We start from the raw sequence: 14242 nt of genomic DNA on the forward strand, positions 1-14242 counted from the left end.
TTTAACCTGAATATGATAAAGGGAAAAAAAACTGTGCAAGTCTAAATTTAGAGACTTTCTACAAAGTCTCACTCTGTCACCCAGGTTGGAATGCAGTGGCACAATATTGGCTCACTGCAACTTCCACCTCCCAGGTTCAAGCAATTCTCCTGCCTCGGCCTCCCAAGTAGCTGGGACTACAGGCACACGCCACCATGCCTAAAATGCAAATTTTTGTATTTTTAGTAGAGATGGAGTTTCACATGTTGGCCAGACTGGTCTCCAACGTTTAACTTCATGATCCAGCCTCCTCAGCCTCCCAAATTGCTGGGATTACAGACACAAGCCACAGCACCTGGCCTGAAAAACAGTCTTACTGCCTGAATACTAAGTAAACTCAACTTCAGAGCTGAACTGGCCTCAGGAATTTTATATATTTAAATTACCACTATTGGTTTGTTGCATTTAGCTATGGTGTGACACTAGGTCGACTGTGTTCTGCATTCCAACCTCATGATTTCATCTTTTTCTCCAAACTTACCCCTTTTCACCAGCAATACCACCGTCCATCCATACAGTTGCCCAACCCAGAAAACCATGAGTCTTTTTTTTTTTTTTTTTTTTTTTGAGGAGGGGTTTCACTCATGTTACCCAGGCTGGAGTGCAATGGCGCGATCTTGGCTCACCGCAACCTCCGCCTCCTGGGTTCAGGCAATTCTCCTGCCTCAGCCTCCTGAGTAGCCGGGATTACAGGCACGCGCCACCATGCCCAGCTAATTTTTTGTATTTTTAGTAGAGACGGGGTTTCACCATGTTGACCAGGATGGTCTCGATCTCTTGACCTCGTGATCCACCGGCCTCGGCCTCCCAAAGTGCTGGGATTACAGGCTTGAGCCACCGCGCCCGGCCAACCATGAGTCTTATATCTGGTGACCAAGCCTTTTCCCTTTCTCCTCTTATATCACCAGAATAGTTTGATCTACTCTTTATCTCAGATGGATGATACCGTTGTCTTTAGGACCTGCTGTCCCATCCCACTCCCACACTGTTTTCAAAATGGTCATTCTAAAATGTATTTATTATTATGTAACTCCATTGCCTAAATCTTGGAATGGCTTTGGACTGTCTTCATTCCATACTTTTTATTTAGCAGAGCAAAGGTTTTCATGCCTGATGAACCTGGACATGCATTCAGTCACTCTCTTCCATCTGCTATATAGTCCAGCCATACCAGACCACATGCAGGTATTTTTTGCTCCTCCAAGACTTTGTTCCTATAATTAGAATGCTATTCCCCTACTCTATTTGTTTGGCTATCTCCTGTATTCAACAAAGCCTCAATTTATTTTGCAGCCACCAAAAACATGCATGCTAAAATAATTAGGTGAAAGGTTTTTGGGAAACACAGTCTCCCAAATGTCACCCCACTGATTAACTTCAAAGAGAAAAATATATTTATACTGGAGAAACTTGGTGGTATCTATACCACCTTATACAAGTCATCAAATTTAGCATCATTACTGTGGGATAAACTGACCTCATGTGGCTCTTTATGTGACCCACTGAGATCGTCACCTATGTAGTCTGTGTGTCAAAAACATTTAACCTGAATATAATAAAGGAAAAAAACAATGCAAGTCTAAATTGAGAGACTCTACAAAACAATGCCTTGGGCTCTTAAAAAGGAAGCCCAGGTCAAAGAGAGAATTATTTCAGATTAAGAGAGATTAAAGAGACATGACAACTACATGTAATGGTGTGATTGATTACCTGACAGGATACTAGATTTAAAAAGATTTTTTTTAAGCCATATAAAATATTATTGGGGCAACTGTGGATATTGCCAATGTATTAGATAATGTATTTTAAATTTCCCAAGTGTGATAATTATATGATGGTTATGTAGGAGAATGCCCTTTTTCTTATATGATATACACGGAAGTATTTAAAGTGTCTTAATGACTGCAACGTACCCAAATGGTTTCAGGAAAAAAATGTAGTTGTGTATGTATGCTCTATATGTGTGGATCTATCTACAGAGAGGGGGAAACAGAGGAAGCAAATACAGCAAACTGTTAACAGGTGAATCCAGGTGAAGGGTATATGGGTGCTGATTGTACTTCTTATTTTGCAACTTTTGTATAGGTCTGAACATTTAAAAAAATTAAAAGTTGGAGGTAAAATAAATTTAGAATCAGCCTCTAGAAATGTTTTCCCTCCCTGGCCCCTCAACTTTCATAGCACTCTGTGTATTTCTTTATTATACTCAGTTCTCTTTCTTATTAGAGTATTTAAGGTGAGATCCATTTATTGAGTCTGCCATTTATTACTCGTGTTGCCCTCAGGAAAATTACTTAGTTTCTCTATGTCTTAATTTTTATATTTGTAAAATGTAGATAGAAAATTGTGGAGGCCAAAGCAACTCCATCTTAGACGCTAATCTACCATATTGACTTCTGATCAACCTCAGTTCCAGGAATACCTCTGAGATTTCCAGTTACTCCGTTGTTTAAGAGCATGTACTTGGCCGGGCGCGGTGGCTCAAGCCTGTAATCCCAGCACTTTGGGAGGCCGAGGTGGGTGGATCACGATGTCAAGAGATCGAGACCATCCTGGTCAACATGGTGAAACCCCGTCTCTACTAAAAATACAAAACATTAGCTGGGCATGGTGGCGCGTGCCTGTAATCCCAGCTACTCAGGAGGCTGAGGCAGGAGAATTGCCTGAACCCAGGAGGCAGAGGTTGCGGTGAGCCGAGATCGTGCCATTGCACTCCAGCTTGGGTAACAAGAGTGAAACTCTATCTCAAAAAAAAAAAAAAGAGCATGTACTTACCTTTAATCCCCCCTGTAGGGCAAACTCCTGTCCATTCTCTCTGAAGTATGTGTGCCCCTCCCTTATAGTATATAAGACACATTATATCCTGGGTCAGGAGATAATGGTATGGGGATCTAACATCTTGTCTCCCCACTGCCTGAGACACAGACGTGGCTTCTGTTCATAAGTCCCTATTAAATGTTTCTAAGAAACTGAATTTGTCAGCTTCTTTCTTCAGCCTCTCAGCTTCCTCAGCCTTTGGGGTAGGTTTGCATAGACCTCCTCACTATGAAACAAAAATAGTACCAACTTATGGGGCTATTGTGAGGATTAAGTGAGATACTGCCTGTAACTCATTTAGCATTATGTTTATCTTGTAGAAAGTTCTCAGAAAGGTGAGTGTAATGTCTATTGCCATTACTATCATGTCTTTTCTCTCTGCATTTCATGCCCACGTATGATACCTGGCTCATAACAGGTACTCAATGAGTAAATGATGCAGCACCCTCAGCTACCATTTTGTTGTCGGGTATCATGTAAAAAAACTGATACCTGGGGGAATGAGCAAAGGGTTAATGCCAAAGAGAAGTCTAGACTAAAAACCCACAGACCAATAGATCTTGGACATCTGTGGGTACAAAGTAGAAATCTGATTTCAGAGTCTATGGGTCTGTAGGTTTTCTTTTTTCTTTTTTTCTTTTCTTTTTTTTTTTGATACAGAGTCTCACCTTGTCACCCAGGCTAGAGTGCAGTGTCACAATCTCTGCTCACTACAACCTCTGTTTCCAGGTCTCAGGCAATTCTCCTGCCTCAGACTCCTGAGTAGCTGGGACTACAGACAGGTGCCACCATGCCTGGCTAATTTTGTATTTTTAGTAGAGATTGGGTTTCACCATGTTGGCCAAGCTGGTCTCAAACTCCTGACCTCAGATGATATGCCTTCCTTGGCCTTCCAAAGTGCTGGGATTACAGGCATGAGCCACCATGCCCAGCCACTATGAGTTTTCTTAATGTATGGGTAGAGGTAGCTCTACTATTAGCAAGTGTGAATAGTCCTTATTCTTGTGCTTTGGACATTACCCCTGCACTCCCATCCTGGGGACATACCTGTGTTTAGGCTTCAGGCCAAACATTTCATGGTCAAACCTTTGGTTCATCCTTCTTTCCAAATACATGTTTGTTAATGACTGGCCACAGATCTTCGACATAAAATGTTTAAGTCGAGAAGATAACAACCCATCAAAAGGATATCCATGGTCTCCTACACGATTCAAGAGCCAAGTCCCTCTCCTGGTGCTGAGGAAAACCTGGGACATGGGAGAAATTGTTTGCCTTTGTCACTCAGGATCATAAACCTTCAAAAGCACCCCAATCTTCTTCAAGAATCATTTCAAACTCATTAGTCTGGCTTTTTTAGCCCCTGCACAATCTTTGCGGGTTTTTGTGTTTGGTTCCTGCCATTTTCCTTCCCAAACACTAAACTTACAATTAAATTGGTGTATCTACTGTCCAGGAATATGTCTTGCTCTAATCCACCATTGCATTTCTGTTTACTGCCATTATGCCTGCCTGGAATGCCTTCTGTCTTCTTAACTCTCTAAAGTCTGTTCATTTTTTTTTTTTTCTTTTTTTTTTTGAGACAGAGTTTCGCTGTTGTTGCTCAGGCTGGAGTGCAATGGTGCAGTCTCGGCTCATTGCTACCTTTACCTCCCAGGTTCAAGCCATTCTCCTCCCTCAGCCTCCTGAGTAGCTGGGATTACAGGCATGCACCACCATGCCTGGGTAATTTTGCATTTTTAGTAGAGATGGGGTTTCCCCATGTTGGTCAGGCTGGTCTTGAACTCCCAACCTCAGGTGATCCGCCCACCTTGGCCTCCGAAAGTGCTGGGATTACAGGCATGAGCCACCAGCCCAGCCCAAAGCTTGTTCAGTTTTTAAGACGCAAATCAAGACTGCCTCCTCCATGAAGACATCACTGACCATTCAGGCTGACAGTTTTTCTCCCCATCCTTTGAACTCATCTAGCACTTATCGCCTGTAGAACTCATTGAAAATCACGGCATGGTAAAGTTGAAAGCAGCTGGAAATAATCTAAAACCCTCATTCTTTTGCCATTGACATTTGCATTATTATAAAAACCCCTGCTATTTATCATTTTTGTTGATATTGAACTTCCTACACTCTTTTATTTTTATTTTTTGAGACGGAGTTTCACTCACGTTACCCAGGCTGGAGTGCAATGGCGCGATCTCGGCTCACCGCAACCTCCGCCTCCTGGGTTCAGGCAATTCTCCTGCCTCAGCCTCCTGAGTAGCTGGGATTACAGGCATGTGCCACCATGCCCAGCTAATTTTTTGTAGTTTTTAGTAGAGACAGGGTTTCACCATGTTGACCAGGATAGTCTCGATCTCTTGGCCTCGTGATCCACCTGCCTCGGCCTCCCAAAGTGCTGGGATTACAGGCGTGAGCCACCACGCCCGGCCTACACTCTTAATTTCTGTCTCTTCAAAGGTATTTTCTCAAGGGTAGGAGATATAGCCTACACATCTCCAAAGCAGATTATCATCACTTCCATTTTATTGCCATTTGTGGCCTTTAAGTCACTGTGCTAGGTCCTTCATCTATATTACAACAACCTCTTAAGGGAAGTATTGCTACACCCATGTTATAGATGCGGGGCATGGAGAGGATAAATAACTTGCCTGAGATCACAGAGCTAGTAAGTGGCAGAGCTGAATTTCCAACCCAGGTCTGACTGACTCCAAAGCCTGTGCTCAAGAAATGTTTGATTGATTATTTAACAGAGAAAAATAAGATTGCTAGTAGAACACAAGGAAGCTTGCTAGTCTTTCTGTGTCCTCCGCCGCCTAAAATCCATGTTCAGAGCTGATAAAGATTTGATATTCAGTTACCTGGCAAAAGGATCACTTTTTCTACATTATGAAACTCTCTGGAGGTGGCTTCCAGATTGTAAGATATATAAGTACATTGCTTCAAAGTCTTTTTGTCTAAGATGGCCTGTCTACAGAGGGATAATTGTTTACTTCATAAATCTTACCTCACCTATGATGGCTGGAAGCGCTGGGATAATTATGTATTTCCACATGTCACAGTTGAAAGAGCATATATGGTCTTAGAAATTGAACAGTTTTGTGTGCTGGCTATATAACTTCTGATGAGTAATGAAAACAGTCAGAACCCTAACAAAAAGTCTTCTTATTTATGAAAGAGTAACAGTAATACATCTATCACAAGGCTGTTGTGATAAGTAGTGTTTTTGTAAAACGTATGGTATATAGTAAACACTTGATAAGTAAGTGCTTAACAGCTGTCATATTTCTTTTCTTTTCTTTTTTTTTTTTTTTTTTTTTGCGACGGAGTTTCACTCTTGTTACCCAGGCTGGAGTGCAATGGCACGACCTTGGCTCACCGCAACCTCCACTTCCTGGGTTCAGGCAATTCTCCTGCCTCAGCCTCCTGAGTAGCTGGGATTACAGGCACGCACCACCATGCCCAGCTAACTTTTTGTATTTTTAGTAGAGACGGGGTTTCACCATGTTGACCAGGATGGTCTCGATCTCTTGACATCGTGATCCACCCACCTCGGCCTCCCAAAGTGCTGGGATTACAGGTGTGAGCCACCGCACCCGGCAGCTGTCATATTTCTTATTTCAGTTTTCTAAGTTTGCTATACCTTGTTTTAAGCAAATAACATTTACAAATCAGATTTATAAGGAAAACTGTTTCATCAGTGTAATCTTACATGAAATTAATCTTGAAAGAAAGGGATGTTTTCTCTTTACAAAAGCATCCACTAGAATTATCTGAAAAACCTCCATGATATACTGAAATATATAGGTCCATTTAAAATTTTTGATTTATAAACAAATCTTCATGAATACAATTTAAAATGTAAAGCAAAATGTTAGAACTCAGCAATTGAGTTTCTTCACCTTGCGCCATTGGTGTGATAGTGTTGCCTTTGCTATGCAGATATACTTTTCCTTTGCATTTTCATGGGCTTTCTCACAGACACAGCCACCTTATCTGTACCCACACAAAAACGCTCTGTTATTTGGTAACCTGCAATTCCCCAGGGCAGGTAAGGCCAAGCTCCCTTAGAACTGCCCATTTGAAAAACCAATGATATTAAAGAAGGCTCTTGCCATGGGTCCCCACTCCATATTTTGCACATTCTTCTACCATAGCACCCCTACACGTTTTAACCCTTGTTTATATAATTATTTCCTGATAAATATTTGTTGAATTAATTCAAGAAGTAACATGAAATCATTTTTGTGGCTATAGATGAGCATTGTACTGAGAAGAAGTGTTTTTTGAACAAAGTTGCTAAGAGTCATTTAACAGAATTGTGGCACTAAGCTACTAATTAAAATAAAACAATTTAAAATATATTTGTAGAGAAGCACGACTTAATCGAAGTTACCAAAGAACAACCAAGACATTTACCTATTGCCAATAGAGTTTGATTCAATAAAAACATTAATAAAATACAATATTGGCATGTCTTTTTCCAGGAATTTATACTGAAGACACTTACTTCTCAGTTCAAAATACGCTATACAAAAACCAGAACAAACAAAACAAAAAGCGAAGGAAATATAAATTGCTTTAGAATGAATGTTATTCTGTTACCTAACTGTATGCATAGGCTAGGGCAAAATGCTTGCACACGTTACAGTTTGGATGTTATATGGATACCCACACTGTCTTTGGGAAGATGAGATTGCTTCTTTTTTCCATTTGGGGAGTGTAAAGGGAAAATCGCACACCATCCTATGAGTGAAAAGTTTTCAGTGATCACAGTGTGCTTTCCTGTATGTAAGAACGTAGCACTTCTGCTGACCGAAAGAAGAACCTCGCTCTCAATACCACTTTCTAACAGTCTCTCCCAGCAATCACTTGATCTTCATCAAAGACAGGGGCACACTCTGAGAAGATGTCTGGTTAGGATAATGAGCCCAGATTGTAGCCATGATCCAGTTCCTTGGTGTGAGGCAGCTGCATGACGGAACTCTAACTGGAAACCTTACCTCCTCTGTTAGCATCAGTCACAACGTTGCCAACTAAAGTCATGAAAGCAAGCCCAACATTTGCCGCTAGCACCGGTGGGCCATGCGCAGGTATCCCTACTCTCCCTACTCTCTGTGGGGACCACCTGGAGTTTCCGTGGGGAAACTGAAGCTACAGTGAAACAAAGTAATTAACTGACTGATTCAAACCTGTTTGGCTGTGTGGCTAATCTCCACAGCCAGATCCACTCCAGAATTCCCAATGCCAATTATAATGACTCTCTTCCCAGCGAATCCCTCTGGGTTCTTATAGTGTCGACTGTGGAAGTACTGCCCTTTGAACTTCTCAATTCCTACAAGAGAAGGGAAAATAAGTATCAGGTGATGGTTTATATATGGATATCATTTGTCAAGTCGCTTGGTCTTTTTGCAGACTTAAGTTTAAGCACATATTCTCCAAGTGTTCTCTCTTTACACAGCTACTTTCTTGTCTTTCTCAATATTTTTGCCTATTTTCTTTTCCCATGGCCTCAGAGTGGGTATCGTGTGATTTTCTTATCATAGGTACTTTGCTTAACTCAGGATGTGTTTGTATTTTGGATTTATGGACTATAAATACAAACTGTCTCAGAAAATCTCCATTCTATTTTGTCTTTTCATCCCCTTAAATACCTAATCCCTGGCTGGGCATGGTGGCTCACACCTGTAATCCCAGCACTTTGGGAGGCCGAAGTCGGCAGATCACAAGGTCAGGAGATCAAGACCATCCTGGCCAACATGGTGAAACCCCATCTCTGCTAAAAATACAAAAAAATTAGCTGGGCGTGGTGACACGCACCTGTAATCCCATCTACTCAGGAAGCTGAGGCAGGAGAATCACTTGAAGCAGGGAGTTGGAGGTTGCAGTGAGCTGAGATCATGCCATTGCACTCCACCCTGGTGACAGAGTGAGACACCATCTCAAAAAAAGAAAACCTGCTCCCATTTCACTTACAGCACATATATTTTTGTATACTCTAGAGTACACAGAGAGTGACTTTTTCTTCCTTTAATGAAAATCCAGGCCAAAGACTGAAATTCTTCAAGCTTTCATTTCTTCTTTAGAAACTCAGTATTTCAGTTTGCTTGATTGCTGAAAAATTCCTCATTCAACCTAACGCTCCTCAAGAATTCTACATTCTTCCTTCTGATACTTAGAAAAACTAAAGTCATTGTAAAACTAAATAGACCTCAAATTTTGCTCTAATCTCCAAAAATTACAAAAATGGGAATAACACAAGTTACCCCAACATCTTTCTGGGGAACATGAAGAATTAGGATAAGTCTTATTTCATTCCAAAGTAGGAATTACTCAGACCACAGTCCTTCCATTTCTCAGGGGTCAGGTCACAGGCATGGGTCAAGGGTCTTCCATCATGGCAAGTTACTCACCAGGGAAGCTTTCCAGAGGAAGATGAGCATTGGTGTGATGGCCAGTGCAAACCATGACTCCATCAAAGACATCTGTCTCCTTTTTCCCTTCAGACTCAGTGACCACTTCCCACTGGCCTGAAGTTGAGAAATCAGGCCGCTTTTTCACAGTGCACACAGTGGTCTGAAAAGGAAAATGATAACCACAGGGGACACCCCTGACAAGACTCTCCTTGCAGAATCTCACACAGAGGGCTGATATCACAGGCACGCACTCTCACATAATAGGACCCATGTAGGGATATTTGATTTTCATACTCCACAAATAAGAACTGTTTTGTTTTGGGCTGTGGTCAGAATGAGAAAACTTCCACGAGGCAGAAAAAAGCAATAACATAGTGTTGGCAGGCTAATGTACCTTCCTCTTCTAGAAAAATGCGAGTCCCTAGGCCTTTCAGTCCGCGTCCTAAGGCACTGTAACACCTGAGTAAGCCTGGGCTTCTCCTGTGCTTTTATGACACTCCATGTATCACATGCCTATTCTTCTCCTGACCCCCAAATGTCCTGAGACCTTCTGATGTCTTCTAACCCCAGGTTCTCTTCTCCTGGCTAACTTTAAACACGTGACTGAGATATAGGGCTCCTTTTCCTGGTAGGGTAGAAAAACACCTAATGGCTCTCATTTTATATATATGAATCTCCCTTTGACTCCCATAGATACCCATTTTACAAGGAACTATAAAGAAAGAGGCTGTGAAACAGGATAGAGGTATGATTATAGCTTTTTTAAAAATAATAAATACGGGTTACTCTACTTAGGTTAAGGAAACATTATGAGCTTCTCAGGGCCATGACCATAATGTCTTGGACTAATAGGGACACCACCCCGGCCTGGGCGTGGTGGCTCATGCCTGTAATCGCAGCACTTTGGGAGGCTGAGGCAGGCAGATCACCTGAGGTTGGGAGTTGGAGACCAGCTTGACCAATATGGAGAAACCCCATCTCTACCAAAAATACACAATTAGTCAGGCATGGTGATGTGCACCTGTAGTCCCAGCTACTCAGGAGGCTGAGGCAGGAGAATTGCTTGAACCTGGAAGGTGGAGGTTGAAGTGAGCCGAGATAGTGTCACCGCACTCCAGTCTTGGCAACAGAGCAAGACTCTGTCTCAAAAAGAGGAAAAAAAAAAAGGGGAGATACCACCCCTGCATGTCTTGGCCATCCGGCACTATTTATCATGTTCCTCTATCATGTTCTTTTACACAGGCTGGTGCCTCTGCCTAAATTGCCCTTTTATTCCTTATTTAGTAGATTCCTACTCAACCTTCAAGACTCAGCTTTAAGAAAACTTTATCTCCTTTAAGAAACCTACCCTGGAACCTGATACTTTGTGCCTTGATGGGTTCAACATCTCTTCTCTGAGCTGTAATGTATAGATTTCTAGCTTTGTCCCCATGTCACTCTTTATTTTTATTTATTATATTTATAATACAATTTTTCTTCATTTTTTTATCTCTTTAACAAGACTATAAAGCTACCGATTTTTCCTTTTTGTCTTTGCATCTTCAATACTTAATATGATAACAAATTTGTTCGATAAGTATTGTTTAAACAACTGAAGAGAAGCACCACTGGAATGTAAAGGACTTACTTTAGAAGTTATCACCAGATGTTTTCATTTTGTTAATGTCGTTAAGCAGAAAAAGGCATGACTTAGCAGGATGATCACAAAGCAGAAGGTGCGGGCTTTTGGCCAAGTGTCAGAAACGTCTGTTCTTTTATGGTCATGATCGGAAATTATAGAAAAGTCATAGAATATTTTAGAGCAGAAAGGAGCCACTGAAGTGATCTAGTACAATCATTTTGTTTTACAAACAAGGAAATTTTAAAAATTGAAATTGAGGAACTTGCTTGTCTAACATCTAAGTTAGTCAGTGGTAGGACAAGGACCAGAATTCAGGTTTTTGTTCTGCAATTCCACGTTCTTCCCTCTACACCAGAGTTAACTACCTGACAACTACACTTTGCTGGATTTTTATGATGTTTATGTAAACAAATATATTGGAAAGTACTTCTGAAAGTATAAAAGGGCTAAGCAGTCATGAACAAGTTGTAGAACCTGAAGGTTTTTAAGTTCCCATACCTATCAGTTCCCTTCCATAATGGGGAAAACATTTCCCCTCATCTGTTTTATTGGAATCAAATTGTGTGAAATGAAGGTAACGAAAACACTCTGCCAGGTAGCTTCCTGTATATGCAGCCAAAATATATAAAAGAGAGACCTTCACTTGAATATTTTTGAGGGGCAAGGAGGACAAAGAATGGAGTTTTTGCCTGAGAAGACAGATGCATGTGCAAGTCAAGCCAATCTTTAGAAGTGAATATTGGTCATTAAAATCACATTATTCATTTACTTGGCAAACAACTTGAAACATAAAGATACCCACAAAATTTTCACCTTAAATCGAATATACTTTAGAAGGTCAAATTCTTTAGCATACATCCTGAAATACTCCAGGACCTGGGCATTATGCATGAAGTTAGGATAATGATCGGGGATTGGATAGTCACTGAAGCACATCATCTCTTTAGAAGTATTGATGATCACTGATTTGTAAATACTGGCCCTTCCTTCTTCAGCATTTTCCTGCAATAAATAGAAAGTATGCTTAGAAACTTGAGAATCATCTTTATGATTTGTAACTATGAAAAAGTTTTCTGAAAGAAGAGTCAATTAAATCACACACACACACACACACACACACACACACACACACACATCTTCTAGTATTTGTGCCCTTATATAGTCTTTCCCCTTGAATCTCGTTTGTCTTTTATGACTTGCTTTTGACCAACAGCATATAGTTGAAATGACACTGAATGACTTCCAAGGCCAAGTCATAAGTAGCCTGGGTCTCCGAAAGCTCGCTCTGGTAGAAGCTAGCAGCCGTATGAGAGATCCAACTACCATGAGACCACCATAGCATGAGGAAGTCCAACCTCACCACATGAAGAGAAGGTCTGGGAGAGAAAATATGTGGCTAGTCCCCAGAAATTCTACCTACTCCAGCTGAAGTTCTAAACATGTGAACAGAGAGTTACTAACACTGAGGAACAGTCTTTTAAATGAGTAACAGGCAAAATGGGAACACATACTGGAAAGAGTGTAACAGTTTCCATATACTGGAAAAAGCATAACTTCTCCATTGTTTTCTGGAGAGCAGTGTTAAAATGTATATCAAACTCCTTGCAATTTACCTAGTCTTTAAAAAAAAATATTCAGCATCACTGAGGAAGATTTATGTTTAAGGTGTTAATACCAGCATTATTCATAATATGAAAGGAAACAAGCTGAATGCCCAACAAAATAACTGAAATTTGAGAACCACAGCTATAGATCCTTACTCCCAAAGTGTGGTCTGTATACCAGCAGCAGGGGCTTCACTTGCGAGATTGTTAGTTAGAAATGCAGACTCTCAGGCCGCAACTCAGACCTACTAAATCAGAATCTGCATCTTAGCAAAATATTCAAGTGATTCAGATGCTATTGCAAACTGAGATGCACTTCATTAGATGACATTAATCCCTAATTCAGTGTTCTTTCCCCTACAAGAAACTTCTTTGCTTCCTCAAAAACTTCCTATTGAGGCCAGGCATGGTGGTTTACGTGTGTAATCCCAGCACTTTGGGAGGCTGAGGCTGGCGGATCACCTGAGGTCCGCAGTTTGAGACCAGCCTGACCAACATGGAGAAACCCCATCTCTACTAAAAATACAAAATTAGCCGGACATAGTGGCACATGCCTATAATCCCAACTACTTGGGAGGCTGAGGCAGGAGAATCGCTTGAACCTGGGAGGTGGATTGTGGTGATCTGAGATTGTGCCATTGCACTCCAGCCTGGGCAACAAGAGCGAAACTCCATCTCAAAAAGAAACAAAACAAAACAAAACAAAACTTCCTGTTAACTACCCATGGCGCTGTTGTGTTGATCACATAAAGTAATGCAACGATGCCATCTACCCAGCCTGTTATTCTGTCATGGAGACTTCACAAATGAGTTTTCAGATTTTTAGATTTTCAAAAATAGTTTTGATTATGGAAAATCACCTTAATCAATTTGGATTTCCTCCCTTTTTATTCTAGAAATGAACAGATATTGAGATATTGAGTATTATGAAACATAAATAGCCACAAAGGAGAGCATTTGTTGCCTTTGTCCATTTTTAGGGTTGTTTTTCTCCTCTGCCCCATGATCCAAAGTCTCATTCCTTTAACTGCTGATCACATTTTCACAAGTCTCCTTCGAAGTCTTTTCTTCTAATCTAGTCTACCTATTTCAACCAAAGTGTTCTCTCTGAGGTGTGGCTGGACTATATCTCTGCCCTAATTAAGATTTTAAATGTTGCCCTATTTCCTGTAGAATGAAGTTTCCATTTCTCAGATTAGGATTCGAAGACCTCCATAACGTCTTGTAGTATATTCCTTATCATCCCAACTCGATTGTAAGCCCCTTGAATTGTACTCCTGGTTTTCCCCACAGCATACAAAATGATAAATAGCACTCAATAAAAGTTTATTGGATGCATATCAAATTGTATTGAGAAAGGGATATATAAAATTAGATGTAAGTTCACAAAATGCATAACAAAACTAATAAAATACATCAACACTTATCTCAAAAAGAGTTCAATAAGATATATGTATCTCACTCCCAAAATGTTGTCCTAAGAAAAATTGCAAAATAATATAAAGTCAAATGCATAAAGATATGTTTTTATATTACTTAAATAGCAATTAATTAGAAACAATGTTAAATGTTCCCAAAATAGAAGAATGGTTTAGTAAGTTATAGTATCTCAACATGCAAAGTTTATCTCCCACACCACTCCACGGGTATTCTGATAAATACAAAGTAGATCCTGCCTCTCTACTGCTTAATGACTTCTCTTCATTCCAGAAAATAAAATTTCTTATTTTGAAATTTAGCACATTTCACAATCT

General features: G+C 40.5%; 1 protein-coding gene and 1 long non-coding RNA gene across 4 annotated transcripts in view; both read right to left on the bottom strand.

The window, feature by feature from the left end:
- Nucleotides 1-14242, bottom strand: part of FMO5 (flavin containing dimethylaniline monoxygenase 5) — a 35168-nt gene that overhangs the window by 12128 nt on the left and 8798 nt on the right. For all 3 annotated transcript variants that reach the window (XM_032268875.1, XM_032268877.1, XM_032268876.1), the window contains 4 exons: nt 11698-11886; nt 9261-9423; nt 8040-8182; nt 3904-4103 (listed from right to left, as the gene is read on the bottom strand). In XM_032268875.1, the coding sequence (XP_032124766.1) occupies nt 3904-4103; nt 8040-8182; nt 9261-9423; nt 11698-11886 (695 nt within the window). The remainder of the gene's footprint in view (nt 1-3903; nt 4104-8039; nt 8183-9260; nt 9424-11697; nt 11887-14242) is intronic.
- LOC116543377 overlaps nt 13798-14242 on the bottom strand; it is a 1779-nt gene continuing 1334 nt past the window's right edge. Inside the window, exon 2 of the long non-coding RNA XR_004265559.1 lies at nt 13798-14240. This is a non-coding gene — a long non-coding RNA (uncharacterized LOC116543377). The remainder of the gene's footprint in view (nt 14241-14242) is intronic.

This window comes from Sapajus apella, unplaced genomic scaffold (genome assembly GCF_009761245.1).
Source record: "Sapajus apella isolate SASKATOON/1434 unplaced genomic scaffold, GSC_monkey_1.0 scaffold187, whole genome shotgun sequence".
Taxonomy (NCBI): Eukaryota; Metazoa; Chordata; class Mammalia; order Primates; family Cebidae; genus Sapajus; species Sapajus apella.